This window comes from Apodemus sylvaticus, chromosome 14, assembly GCF_947179515.1.
Source record: "Apodemus sylvaticus chromosome 14, mApoSyl1.1, whole genome shotgun sequence".
In the NCBI taxonomy this organism is placed as follows: Eukaryota; Metazoa; Chordata; class Mammalia; order Rodentia; family Muridae; genus Apodemus; species Apodemus sylvaticus.
Genome location: NC_067485.1, coordinates 30,619,214 through 30,634,428, shown reverse-complemented (window position 1 = coordinate 30,634,428; position 15,215 = coordinate 30,619,214). Strand labels below are relative to the sequence as shown.

At 45.8% G+C, this 15,215-nt stretch overlaps 1 protein-coding gene across 3 annotated transcripts in view; it reads left to right on the top strand.

Moving 5' to 3' along the window:
- The window catches only part of Fars2 (phenylalanyl-tRNA synthetase 2, mitochondrial), a 481,251-nt gene extending 466,760 nt beyond the window's left edge, over positions 1 to 14,491 (top strand). Inside the window, exons 7-8 of one of the 3 annotated variants that reach the window (XM_052156697.1) lie at positions 11,077 to 11,247; positions 13,692 to 14,491. In XM_052156697.1, the coding sequence (XP_052012657.1) occupies positions 11,077 to 11,247; positions 13,692 to 13,701 (181 nt within the window). In that variant the 3' untranslated portion in view covers positions 13,702 to 14,491. The remainder of the gene's footprint in view (positions 1 to 11,076; positions 11,248 to 13,691) is intronic. The other 2 variants (XM_052156696.1, XM_052156694.1) reach the window with 2 other exon arrangements.
- Positions 14,492 to 15,215: the final 724 nt, after the last annotated feature.

Here is a 15,215-nt window from a genome sequence, read left to right as displayed (position 1 = left end):
GTGTGCTAGTCAGCTTTCTGTTGCTGTGGTAAAACACTTGAGGCAATTGACATAAAGAGGGAAAGGTTTCTTTGGCTCATGGTTTCAGAGACTTTAGTTCATGATCACTTAGGCCTGTGGATACAGCATGTCATGGAGGGCACGGGGGTGGGAGTAGGGGTAAGGGTGGAGGGCACTTGGCAGAGGAAACCTGCTCACCTTGAAGCATCCAAAGGGCATTGGGTGGGGTGCAATCCAGATAGCACTTTCATGACATGCCCTCTGATGACCTAACTTTCCTCTGCTATGCCTACTTGACAAAGTGGTATCCGGGGACAGAGGTAAGCATCAATAGGTAAAGACAATGTCACTGTCACAGCCATAGGAAACAACTTAGTCCCCTTTGTGACCCAGGAGACCTCTGATGATTACTTGGGTACCCTTTCAGGAGACCTCTGATGACTACTTGTCACCAACTGTCTGTGTGGGGAAATATAGCTTTCCTAACCCACTCAATAATGACATGACCTTGCCACAGCTTTGGCAGTGCCAATATATGACATCTCAGGCATCCCTGTGGATGTCACATCAGTTTCCCAGAGAAGCCACCAATGGGAGAGATTGTATTCATCGCAAATGTTGTGATTTGAATATGAAAAGTTCCCCCAATAGAGTTGTGGGTGGTTATTTTGTTTTTGTTTTGTTTTAACATTTGGTTCACTCTTGGTATTTAATCACAACAATGAAAACCTTAGCACAATCAGCACCCTTAGCCAGGGGTCTGTCTTGGTTAGTGTTGCTGTTGCCGGGATGAAACAACATGGAAAAAAAAAGTGGGAGGAAATGGTTTATTTGGCTTATATATCCTGAGTCATAGATCACTGAGGGAAGTCAAAACAGGAACTCAAACTGGGCAGAACCTGGAGGCAGGAGGTGCTGCAGTGGCCATGGAGGGTGGGGTGCTGCTTATTGATTTGCTCCTCATGGCTTGCTCAGCCTGCTTTCTTATAGCACCCAGGACCAGGACTGCCAACCCAGCTGTGGCACCACCTACAATAGTCTGGGTCTTCTCATATCAATCACTAATCAAGAAAATTCCCTACAGGCCTGCCTATCTTACAGAGGCATTTCTCAATTGAGGTCTTCTCCTCTCCTCTCAGATGACTCTAGCTTGTGTCAAGTTAACACAAAACTAGCCCAGCACAGGACGCGAGTGTTTGGCAGTACAGGAGGCATTACTAACACTCTTAAAGAGTTTGAAATACTTCTCACGGTTTAGGTCACTGCAGATATGGGGACATCAGTGAAGAGGTGGAGACGGTGACCTTAGGGTTCTACACTTGATGTGAAGCAAGGACAGGGACCTTTTTGGGTTCCCATTTGAAGTGAGCCTCAGCCTGTTCATGGTGTGGAAGATGCCAATGATTGCCACAACACAGCATCAGTATCACTTGTTTGCTGGTGGAGGGATCCTGCTCCTGGAGGATGGAGGTCGGTGTCCTATTGACAATGTCTTAGACTATGGGAATAAAATCATTCTGACACTTGTACAGTAAGGATCTGAGGTCAGTGAATAGGTCATTAGTGGTGACCTCATCAACTTTCCAAGAGCTAAAAGAAGCCTTGGTGACCAACTGTTGGCCACTCTGTTTACCCCCAGCTCCACCATCATGTCTCACGTGCGTGCAGTCTCCCTTCTTAGGACATTCCTCACAAGAATGGTCCATTTGTACATGTGTGGTTAGTCTTCATTGTCTCCAGGACTGAATTAGGGTCACCATGGAAACACGCCTTTGAATGTGTCTGTGAGGCATTTCTAGAAAGGCCTAACTAAAGATGAGAGACCCATCTTGAGTGCAGACAGCATCATACCATGGATTGAGGATCTGGACTGAATACAAAGATGAAATTGAGCTAAGTACCGGTCTCACTTCTCAACTATGGAAAGAGTGTGACCAGTCACCTCACACTCCTGCTAGCATGCTGTCCCTGTTGTGATGGACTATATCTTCAAACTGTGAGCCAGGATAAACCCTTCCTCCCCTCAAGTTGCTTCTTGTCACATCAGTGAACAAAGTACCTAATACAGTTGGTGAAGCTACATAGACACATCATCATCACCCAGAGTCCATAGCTTACATTAGGGTTCACCTGGATGTGGTATATTCTATGGGCTTGAACAACTGGATAACAACAGCATATACTGTTATAGCATCATACAAAGCAGTTCTGTGCCCTAAAAGTCCTCTAAACTTCATCTATTTATCTTTGCCACCTTCCCAACCCCTGGTAAACTGATCTCTGAATTCTCTCCAAAGCTTTTCATCTTTTATAGAGTGTCATCTGCAGCATGTGGGTCTTTTAGATTAACTTACTTCACTTAGTCACATGAATTTCATTTCTCAAGTGCAGAATAATATTACATTATTCAGACACACCACAGTTTATTTATCCATTTACCTAATGGCAGACATCTTGGTAGCTTCCAAGGTGTGGCAATTATGAATAAAGCTCCAATAAACACCTGCCGTGCTGACGATGCGTCTCACTCTCCACGCTGCCCATCACTGGGACCGCCATTGCATTCTAATCTCTGTCTACCCTCGTGCTCCTTGTCTTCTGCCCCAGGTTAGCTCTAAGAGACAGATGCATTCAAGGCAAGAGGTTCCTGCTCTCAGATGACAGAGCTAACATCTAATGTCTTGGGCTGGAGCGGATGGCATCTTTGGAGGTTAGGCCAAAGAGTCACCAGCTTCCTCTGCTCTAGGGAAGTTTGACTCCACCAAATTCATACCTAAAGGAGAAGTAGATGCCCCGTGGCCAAGCAGGCAACTTCTCAGCACAGTGAGTGTAGGATGCAGATGGCAGATGGGGGTATGAGCACTCAGGAGGCAAAGGCAAGTGGATCTCTGTGAGTTTGAGGCCAACCTGGTCTACAAAGAGAGTCCTGAGACAGCCAGGGCTGTTACACAGAGAAAGCCTATCTCGAAAATCCAAAAAAAGGGAAAGAAAAGAAAATGAGATGCTCTGACAGCATCCTCCCGTCCTTCCTGCTTCCTGTCCTGTCCACACGACTGTACTGACCGTATGGAGAGACTTCCTGACCGTATGGAGAGACTTCCTGACCGTATGGAGAGACTTCCTGACCGTATGGAGAGACTTCCTGACCGTATGGAGAGACTTCCTGACCGTATGGAGAGACTTCCTGACCGGGCACTCAGCGTGTTCTCATGGCTAGGCAACCATCTCCGCCATGCACGCCACAGTCTGCTTCCTCAGTCCGTCAAATGGCAGCTTCCTTCCAGAACTCTGTCCAGCTTTCGGTCTGCAAATTCAACAACTCGAACCTCATGTGTGTGGACTCCTGCTGTCCTGCTCCTTTGGTGACCATGTGATTTCAATATGATAATGTCCTCAATGCTGTTCCTTACAGGAGCTATCAGAAACTGCTCCATCTTCCTCTCTCTCTCTCTCTCTCTCTCTCTCTCTCTCTCTCTCTCTCCTTCTCTCTCTCCCTCTCTCTATCTCTCCCCCTCCCTCTCTCCCTTTCCTTCCCCCCTCCCCCTCCTCTTCCCCCCCTGTATGTGTATAAACACATATATCCAACATATTGGAAATCAGTATGCAGAAGAGGAGGCTATCCATCTATATTTATTATAGGGCTATTCACAATATCCAAGATATATATGGAATTACCAATGGAGGATTAGATAAAGAAAATGCTTTACACACATACCACCATCACCACCACCACCACCACCACCACCACCATCACCACCACCACCACCACCACACATGTGCAGAGAGATCAAGAAATACCAGTCAGCCTTTGAAATGAAAGTTTTGCCATTTGTCATTTGTGACATTATAAGTGAATGTAGAGGACATGGTGGTGAGTGAAATTAGGCAGGTAAAGAGAGACAAATGTCACACAATGACCACATGTGCGTTCTACGAGGTTGAACTCACAGATATCTAAACTAGAATGATGTCCTTTTCCCCAGAACCGGTGGAAAGAGGGAGGGGACTTGCTGCCTCAAAGATAAGAACTTTCAGTTAGAAAGGACTTTCAAGAGTCCTGGGGTACCACACAGTGAGCATGCCCAGTGGCAATGTACGGTGAACTCAGCAGTAGCTTGGAGGAGATTTTAAGGATTCTCATGATGACAATGAACAATGAACAGTATGAGCCTGTTAGCTGGATTTAGCCATTCCAGGTGTAGGTGTCTCAAAACATCATGCTGTATGCCACAATAAATACAGTTTTTATTTGTTGATTAAAAAAAATATAAGGTGTTATCTCATTCAGACTGAAGCAGGATGTCTGCTGGAGCAAAACAGTGTGCTTGCTTTGCATACCAACAAAGGAGGCAGATGCAGAGGGCGTGGCCATGCTGAGACCTTAGTGTGCTGTGGCCCACTTTGGCCTCTCTCTAGCACTGCGGGGCTGTGGCATCCATTTAACAGCGAGGGGCCAGCCATTCAGGCAGTGCTTTGCAAAACTGAGTTCCGAAGTCAGTGTCTGGAGGGGCCTGAGCAGTGCCGTGTCCCCAGACAGGATCAACTCTGCCTTTAGGAGAACAAGACAGGCCCAGGAGAGGGATATACAGCCTCCTAGAGCAAAGTAGCCATGAACGCAGCATTTCTTTGGGGTTACGGAGAACCTCCAAGCAGATGCACGGGAGACTTGGGAAGAAATGAAGAAATGGGAGCTGCTCTCTGACAGGACAGTAGGAATTTGGCAAGGGGTGGCTGAGGCCTAGTGTTATTCACAGTGATGAAACGCAGCAGCCGGTCGTCATGAAATATTTATGAATGGGGAGTGGATGCTGCATTCTGCGGTGCAGCGCAGGGGAAAGCGAAGTTTCAAGAAGACTGTGATAGCAAAACCCTCCATTAATTATCAGAAGCAAGCTGTAACACCGGTTGCTATGGCAACAGGATCCCCAATGGATTTTGTGCTTTTTTTTTTTTTAAAGCTGCTCCCACTTACTGTGGCACATCGCATTTCACCAGAGGTTTTGTGCTTGTCCTTTGCAAATGAATTTATCCTGGCCTCACAGCAAAGCAAAGCGGCTGGAGTGGAGACCGACAGGAGGGGCCTGGGGAAAGTTAGATTATGCAACTCTGAGCCCAGTGCTCTGTGAGGACAGCCTTGCCTCTGTGAGCATCTGCATCCTGGTGGGGGAGGGAAGAAAGGAGAAAGGGGAGGAATAGAGGTCTGCAGGGGACAACTAGAAGCATGGGTAGGAGCAGAAGCTACTGTACCCGTAGCCCCTTGGTTTTGCAACCCAGACTTGCAGTGTGGGAAAATCAGGCTCTTAAGCAAAGTGCCTATTATAGCTACAGTGGCATCTAGTGCTTGCACTTGAAGCCCTCTGGGGAGAGCTATGGAAACTGTGACTGGGTTTACAGGGGTGCAGGGTGCACCTCCTTGAGAAGTGATGTAACCCTCTTTATCCTGAAGGCTATTTCTCCCCTTGCTCCATCATCAAATCTCTTTCCTGCAGGGCAACGGTTCACAACCTTCCTAAATACTGGGATTGACCCTTTAATACAGTTCCTCATGCTGCGGTGACCCTCAACCATACAATTATCATCTTTGCTACTTCTTAACTGTAATTTCGCTACTGTTATGAATCGTAACATAAATGTTCTGATATGCAGGATATCTGATATGCAACCTCCGAGAAAGGGCTGTTCAACCTTCACAGGGTTTGTGACCCACAGACTGAAAACCGCTGCTCTAGGCCTACGGGGGAGCTTTATTTGATAGACAGGTGTGTTGGTCTAACCTCAGCTGTCAAAATTGATGAGATGTAGAATCACCTGGGAGAAGAGCCTCTGGGCCTGCTTGCAGGGGGTTGTCTTGGTCCGGTTAATGGAGGAGGGAAAACCTACCCACTGTGGGTGGCACCATCCCTTAGGTTGGGATCCTGAACTATATAAAAAGGAGAACATGAGCTGAATACGGTATTTGTGGCTCTCTGCTTTCTGACACAGCGGGACCAGCTGCCATGGCTCCTGCCGCCATGATGTCTTCTCCATGCTCTGAGTGAAAGGGAATAAAACCTTTCTTCGTTAACTTGCTTTCCTCTGGGTATGTTACTACAGCAGACGGAAACGTAGCTAGCATAATGGTGCTACTGTGGTTGCCCGGCCGTGTAGACTGCTATCTACTGAAACATGTTTGTCTCTGCCACTTGTGTACAGACAGGAAGTAATGGTACCTTTCTTCCTCCATTTCTACAATGCTGAAGAAAGGCCATGCACATGTTCAGAGGCTCTCCTGCTGGAGAGGAGGGCAGAGAGCTCAGAGAAGACCAAGCCACCATTCTGCCATTCTGTATGTGTGCTTCTGAGTGGAATGCTATCTGGATGTGTCCAAGAGCAGGGGAGCTCGGGAGCCTTTGTCCACGTCACCTAACCCGACCATTTGGACTCGACCCCCATAGCTAATCCTCAGGTATGGGTGAGGACAGAAGACACTGAGTACTGACTGAACTCAGTGTAGTGATGTGTCTCTGTGGCCACAGGTTCACTGGCTCTACTCAGAAGAACCACCATGGTCTTCCCCACTTATGCTGAGAGCATAGAATCCCCAGGAGAGCTCCTGGCTCCTTTATTATTCAGGCTTAGAACTGGCCCCAGGCGCCAGCAGATGTGGAATGACCCACAAGCTGCAGGGTGGGCACTGTCCGCAGAGTTGTCTTCAAAGGTAGGCCTCTGAGCTCTTTTGTTGGACAGGGATCTCCTGAGTCTTTTGAACCAAGTGACCTTGGGGATGCCTTGGAACCCCTCTGGGCCTGTGCTCCTACCCTGTATAAAAGGGACTGGTGCTGGGAACAGTCCCCACACACAGAGGGGGACAGGAATCATTAATGGAGGCCGCTCCCTAACTGGCAGAGCTTCTTTTTAATAATAATAATAATTGGAATCTGCTCAAGTGAATGCAGCCCGGAGGAGTCTCATGAATATTCATTGAGGGGGCCCAGGTGTCAGCCCAGGAAAACCAGGTCCTTTCAGGGAGGACCAGAAAGCTCCAGAGACTCCAGAAGGGACCAAGCCTAAGACCCCCTTTCTGTTACTCCACTAAGAGGGGGGGGGGAGAGGGAGAGAGGGAGAGAGATGTTCAGGAATCCTTTCCAGTCCAGAGTACAAATGCACAGTCCATGTTCCAACTCAATGAATCCATTCTGTCTGCCCTGCATTGCCCCTGAATGCAGCATCCTCAGGCAGGGCCTTTATCCTGACACCTGAAGTCTAGAAACAAATCTGTTTGTGTTTTTGAAATTGTACAGAATGACGGGAGGCTTCGGTACAGATATACAAGCCACGTGTGCTGGAGCGTGCCTGTAATTCTTAACACTCAGGAGTCTGAGACAAGAAAGTCTGGGTCAACCTGGGTCACAGAGCAAGGTCAAGGCAAACCTGGGCTACAAGGCAACATTAAGGCAAGCATAGGCTACATAGTGAGTATGGGAACAGCCTAGGAGATGTGTGTGTGTGTGTGTGTATATATATATATATATATGTATATATATATGGAGATGCATATATATGGAGATGTATATATATATATGGAGAGAGATCCTATCTCACAATAAATAAATAAATAAATAAATATATAAATAAATAGGAAGTAAGTCACAGTAAATATAATTTCAAAAAACATTTCTTTAATTTACTCCTAAAAATATTAGAAGTTCTCTCTTCCAGGTTCTTGATGTAGTTAACGTGTCATTATTATCTGTAGCCACCCAACTACACCTGCTACAATCTGACTGCACCCAGTTGTGCAGTCACAACCCAGGACTGATGTCTCTTCCCTAACTATGACTTACAACTTATGGACAACTCATCTCCCCAACCCTTCCAGCCTGGCTGCCACCATCCACTTGTAAGTTTTGGGACAGCCACTTATCAGTTCTACATGTGAGTGGGATGCTGTAATGTGTGCCTTCCCGTGCCTGTCTTATTTTGCTTGATACAATGTCCCTGGGACTATCTATGTTGTCACAGGCTATTTCCATATTTCACCTGCAGCTTGTACCAGGGGACAGCCTCTGGGTGTTGGTGTTCTCTGGCCTGCCAACGTCCCCAACTCAGTGCAAAGTGTTCATGAAGCTTCCAAAGAGTTAGTCCCTGCTCTCAGGAAACTGACCCTTCTGTCCTAGGAAGATTTCCTCCCAGGCAGTTGCCTGAGGGCCATTTGTTGTCTAGAGGCTAAGCAGAATCCTTTCTGTACTCCCGGAATTATTTCAAGTATAAAATAATGTCCAGGTCACAAGGACTTGTCTCATTTCCCTGACGGGAAATGAGATGTTTCCCAGTCAATTGCTGGTAAGTGGCTATCAAAATGAAGACCACTCCCACCAGCACAACTTCAAGAACATTTGCCTCCGATGGGGCCAAAGCAAAAAGACGCCTGAGCTCCCAGTTTCAGCAGCAATGTGTTCAGGAACAGCTGAGGACGGCGTGCTGTGATATACAGAGAGATAACGAGGCTTTAAAATGATGTGAGGATTCAGGTGAGACACTGGTCAGAAGAGACAAGTCAGTCTATGGATACCGCCAGCCCAGAGCCTGTCTTCCTCCCGCCAAAACAGTGACAGGCTCACAACTGACAGGGAAACTCATGCTCCATAGAATGGTGTCTAGCCCAGGCCTGTGAGATCCCTGCCTCCTCCAGACTGCTCACTAGCTTTGCGACCACACTCACAACCCACCCCGACCACCCACTGCCTGCTTTCTTATCCATGTGAGTTCACTGAAACGTTAGAGGGCCATTTGGGTGCAGTTGGTTGCCAGGCATAGTAGTTCACACGTACCTGTGATCACATCACTTGAGAGGCTGAGACTGGAGAATTATGTCAAGTTGAAATCCAGCCTAGATTGCATAGAGTTCCAGGCTGGCCTCAACTACAGAGTGAGACCCTGTCTTAAGCAAGAAAAACAACAACAACAACAACAACAACAACAAAACCAGTTGTGACTTTGTGAGTGGCTCTTACTTGTCAAGCACTGTCCTAGTTTGCTTCTTGTTGCTGTGATAGGGACCACCAGCAAAAGCAACGCAGGGATGAGATGGTTTCTCTCAGCTTACGGGTTACAACTTCTCATCAAGGGAACCCAAGGCAGAACATGGAGGTAGGAACTGAAGTGGAAACCATAGAAGAATGCAGCATACCAGTCTACTCTCTACAGTTTGTTCATGCCTCCTTATACATATACCACAGGACACATATAGTCCAGGTAGACTTTCTCATATCAATCACTAACTAATGAAATGTCCTTTAGATTTGCCTACAGGCAATCTGTGGTGGTGTTAATGAGTATGGCCCCACAGGCTCATATGTTTAAAAGCTTACTTCCGAGTTAGTGGAACTGTTTAGGAAGGGGCAGGAGGGTGTGTTCTTATTAGAGTGGGTGTGCCCTTGTTGGAAGAAACATGTCGCTAGAGGTGGGCTTTGAAGTTTCAAAAGCCCATGCCAGGTCCAGTATCTCTTTCTCTGCCTGCTCCTGCCCAGGTATCAGGATGTAAAGCTCTCAGATACTGCTTCAGTACAGGAGTAGGAAGCTCCCTACCATGATGATAATGGATTAACACTCTGAAACGGTAAGCCAGTCCCCAATTAAGTGCTTTCTTTATAAGAGTTGCCTTGGTCCTGGTGTTTCTTCACAGCAACAGAATAGTAACTAAGATCAAATGTGAGGAGGCAGTTTCTCAGTTGAGGGTTTTCTTCCCAAATAGCTCTAGTTTGTGCTAAACTGAGAAACATAACAAAACAAAAACAAAACCCTTTGTTTTGTTTTCACATTGTCTCAGGAGCAAGGTGGTATGGTGACAGGGTTTGGAGGGTAGGTACTAACTCTTGGCAAGATTGCCTGAAAGACAAAGTTTTATTGGCCAATTCCTCTGAGCTGAGACAGATGCTCTGCTCCTCTTGAAGACTAAAAATGTTTGTGTCTGATGCCTAAACATTAGCATCAGAACCCTGAATTCATGAACACCATCTCCAAAGGCCATGTGGTCCATCTCTCCTCTAGCGGGCTTAGGCATTATTGTCCTGGGCTCTCAGGAGAGGAAAGCTCTTTGTGGGGCTACATCCCTTTAAGGGGAGGGGCAGTGAGTACTCTAACCAGAAACAGGAGGACAAATACCACATATTTTTCCTTGCATGTGAATACTGGGGGGAAATGGCAGACCAGTGATTACTAGGAGCCAGGACAGGCCTGTGTGGTGTATGTGTGGTGTATGTGTGGTGTATGTGTGGTGTATGTGTGGTGTATGTGTGGTGTATGTACAGAAGATTGGTTGGCTATGATCAATGCATGTCATAGAACATAGAAAACTGTTACCCAACTCCCATCTGTGTTTAATGTGTGTTAGTAAGAAACAGAAGAAACACAGTGTGACTTTAATTTTTTCAAAACATGCATATATATATATATATTTGGTTTTTTCGAGACAGGGTTTCTCTGTATAGCCCTGGCTGTACTGGAACTCACCCTGTAGACAATGCTCACCTCATACTCAGAAGTTCACCTGCCTCTGCCTCCCAAGTGCTGGGATTAAAGGCGTGCCCCACCACTGCACGGCTCAAAGTCTATTTTTAACGATGGTTCTTAAATGCTTTAACCTCCCTTCTAACCCACCATCCACCAGAGGTAGAGGAGAAGAGAGGATACGGGGGAAGTGGTTCTTTGGAACAGATTCCATCTGTATTGTGAGGAAATCAGTTGTTCAGTTCAGAGGTCAACAGCGGCAGCTTGATCCACTCAGAAACACTTCAAGGATACACCAGCAGTTCAGTTTGGTTGGGTCAGGATAACAAACAGAATCAGGAGTGGTGGCATTACCTAGCAGAGACAGCCAGGCCTCAGCCTCAGCACTAATCAGCAAAAGGGAACAGCAGAAAAACCAGGAAAAGTTCTAGGGTGTGTCTCACTCAGCGAAGTGAAGATCAGTGAAGATGTGAGGCCCACAAGTGTTGCACAGCTGGCTGTACAAGCAAGGCTAGCTCAGCCCCTGTCACTGTCCATCGAGTCCAATTTCTACTCTCTCTAAACATCACATGTGTGTGTCCTCCACAGGTTTTGCTTCAGCACGTGTCTGGCCTCATCATGTGAGTCTGTCTCAGTTGACATCACTCTGCCAATCAACCCGAGTCCAAGAAAGTGGCAAGAAACCACGGTATACCACCAGGAGATGTTTGGTGCATCTCTCTCTATGGAGTCCCAACAAATGGGGCTCAACTACACAATGTAAGGCAGACCAATACATGCTTGTCATTAGGAAAGAATCCTTCATCACGTGTCCTTTCATATACTTGCTTTATCAGAACATCCTTTCTCCTGTGTCTGCTTCAGCAAAATGTTTCTTCAGGAGTCTGCCTTAGCCTTTCACTTGTGTCCACTTCAGGAAAACGTTCCCTCACATGTTTGCCCCAGCAAAGCACCATCCAACACAACTGACTTTCCAAAGAACCCTTAAGTTTCCACTTCAACACAGTTTATTTTTTAAATTATACACACACACACATATTTGTGTGTGAGAGAGTGTGTTTGCCCTTGGCAGCCTCAAGAATGCTGCCAAGTAACTCAAGGTACTACATCACCTGGAGTTACAGGCAGTTTTGAGCCACCCAAAATAAACACATAATTTCAATAAAAGGTATATACATACTGAAAAGTCACATCATAAACTCAACATGGCAGATTAAAAGAAAGTAGAGCATTGGCCAGGCAGTGGTGGTGCACGCCTGTAATCCCAGCACTCTGGGAGGCAGAGGCAGGTGGATTTCTGAGTTTGAGGCCAGCCTGGTCTACAGAGTGAGTTCCAGGACAGCCAGGGCTACACAGAGAAACCCTGTCTCGAAAAAACCAAATCCAAAACAACAACAACAACAACAAAAAAGTAGAGCATTATCAAAACTAGCCATACTTATTCCTCTACACCAGTGACTCACTCACCTCTCTAGGACAGCCTCCTGGCCTATGAGAACATGGATTAACTCTAGCCTGGTTTACCTGGCTTAAAGGGATGCTGATAGTTTACACTCTTATGTCTGTCTTCTTTTGCTTAACACTGTATGGTCAATTTCATGTGCTTTGTGTGTATAGTTTTCAATTCATCTTCATCACTGTGGGATAGCCTACTCTGTGAATATGTTATAATTCATTTCTTGTCATCCACCATCGTTGGCATTTGTAGAATTACTTGTTTTATTTTACATCTGTGCTTCTGTGCATGTTCTGTGTATCCCTTCTGAGTAGAACTAAGAAGCAGAACCTCTGAGTCGAGGTTTTATGTACACTCTAATAGATGCTGCCAAGCATTTCCTAATGGCTGTACCTTTTCAACCTCTTACCTATAGTGCTTTGGCATTTCAGTTGCTCTGCGTCCCTGTCCACAGATACTATTTTCTGTTTTTGTATTTTAGCAGTGATGATGCTATCAAATGATATATAAATTTGCATTCAACCCAATGACTAATAAAGTTGAGCATAGTTTTCTATTTGCTCACATTCAGAAAACCTTTTGAAGGAAAATGACAGACTTTATTCACGTTTCTTTTGGCTAATGTCATATTCTTGTGGACTTGTAGTAGTTTTAAAAGAAGATTTTCTATGAAAATGAGAGACGGTTGTGGTATGAATAATGTCTGGCTCTATGTTTAGAAATGTGAACCCCGGGTTTTCATAGAAAGAGGCCACTGAGTACTCGCAGGTCTTGTGTGTGGGTCTCCCCACTCTTGGGGATCATCTGCTGATTCAGTGGGAGCAGAGATGGGGGGGCGTGGAAGCCCTTTGAGTATGTAGAATGAATAACCACCACAGGACCAGCTATCCAAAGGCAGATCAACTTTACTTAGGGTGATTCAAGTCTTATAAAGTGTTGGGGGACTGAGGGCCGGGGGCTTAGGGCACCTGAAATGCCTCATTAACATGGGGAAGCATTTTAGGAATCTCAGGTGCTGGGTGAACAGGTTCTTATCAGGAGAAAGGAAATTGAGCTTGTAATCTAACTGAGGCTACGTGACATTCTCAAACAGAGCCAGATGTGTAGGCTTAGAATTCCCCAGACAAGGTCAGAGAAGGAGAAGCCCTGTTAATCAAGGGAGTCTCTCATATTGTGCCAAGCCCATAGGCTATCTGGTCACGGTGGACTTCAACCTCAACTAGCAGAGTTTCTTCACACTTGTCAATGAGAAAAACCTAACCAGGGTTTTTCTCCCCCTACCCCGCAGGGTTTCATTGTATAGCCCTGCCTATCCTGGAACTCACTCTGTAGAGCAGGCTGGCTTTGAACTCAAAAATCTGCCTGCCTCTGCCTCCCGAGTGCTGGGATTAAAGGTGTGCGCCACCACTGGGTTTTTCTTCAGCTCTTCCAAATATAGGGTTTCTTCTTGAAAGAACAGGAACACAAGTTCTCTTCTTGCCCTTCACACCAAGCTGGGCATGAGAAAGGTCATTTCACATGCGGTATTGAAAGGAGATAATAAAATGGTTGAGTGTAGTGTACCATACGGGCTTGTTATATCACTGCGCATGTCGGTGTGATCAACATCTAGTGGGATGGGATTTCATTTGAACAGGGCTGGGTAAGATATAATAGGTAGATATTGACAGGCTTTTGATTGAGATGAGTAGATGTTTGCAGAATCTACGCCAGCTCTACTTTAAAAACTGCATTTTCTTAATTATAGGACAATCTGAAGACCTGCACGTACAGTCAGAGTGCCTACAGAAACCACCTGGGAGACATGCCTCAAGATTCTGGGGCCTTCTGTCATCCTAGCTGCAAAGGACAAACCTAAGCAGGGTTTGTCCTATGTTCAAACCTTAGGTAGCAGTCTAGCCACTGTCTCTTCTTCACCAACTACCCTTTAAATGCAGAATGAAGGTAACTCTTACAGTCCATGGCTGCCACTGAAAGAATAGAAAATACAGCCTAACTCTCTAATGACTCCAAGAAGTCAGAAGTTTAAAAATGCTATCTCGCTCCAAAGAAGCTCTAACTCCAGCCTTCTAAGGAGTCCCAAACACTTCATATTCCAGAGCCCACTCTGTTAGAAACTAGGTAAAAGTCGCATTCCAGAGCCTGCCCTTTGTTAAGAGCTAGTCAAAAAGGCCTTGAATAGGTAATCCTGGCTCCATAAGGTAACTGGAAATGAGCTAATTATCTGCTTATCTTGCTTATGTAAACTGCTTACGCCATTTCCCCCACCCAGGAGTTCATGCCGCTATAGACCTCCAAGAAAATAGGAAACTAATTGGTCCACAGAGCGAGGGCTCTGATAATTTAAACTGATTGACTTAAAAACTATGGAGTGGTGCAAATCGATTGGGCTCTCGATGATAAGGAATGGTTTGTGATTCGTGGGCTCTCAATGCTAAGGAATGATTGGGTTGTGATTTGCGGGCTTTGTTGTAAACTTATAAAAGCTGTCCCAATTCTGCACTTGGGGCCCACAGTCCTCTACCCCCGCACGGTGTAAACTGTGGACCCCAAAGCCTCTGGAATAAAAATCCTCCTGTTAATTGCATCAAGACTGTTTCTCCTGAGTGAAATGGGTGTCGCCTTCTGAGGTGTGGGGCGCTGGGGTGCCCTCGGTTTTGGGGGGTCTTACACCATACAAAAGGGCTTTTCCCTCTTATGAGGCATTTCATACACTGAAATACAGCAATATAGACATGTTTATTATGTTACATTATGTATGTATGTAAATATGTATGTATGTATGTATGTATGTATGTGAGGCAGGCATACACAGTATGCATTTGGAGGTCAGAGGACATCCTGCAGGAGTTGGTTTCCTCCTCCTGCTATGCAGTTTACAGAGATGAAACTCAAGTTGTCAGGCTTGGTGTCCAGGTGCCTGTATTCTCTGAACCCCCTCACCAGCCTGGTTACACTCATTCTTAATGAAACTGAAATGAAGCCAAGAAAAGCATCCTTGATTCTCCTCTGTTGAATATTTTCTATGCTGAATTGCAGCTGTTTGCCAGGTCATATGGTAAATGATGAATTATAAACAATATATGGCCTTACCTTCAAGAATTTCACAATATTTTGCTAACTTGAAGGCAATGTGGCGGTACTGAGAGGGACTTACAGTGGATTAACAGAGAAGGAGGTCCTCACAGGTGGTCAACAAGGGAGGCAGAAGAGAAGCTTTGGGAAAGTCATCTTGAGATAGTTAATGACTTGAGCCTTTCTTTTCCTTATC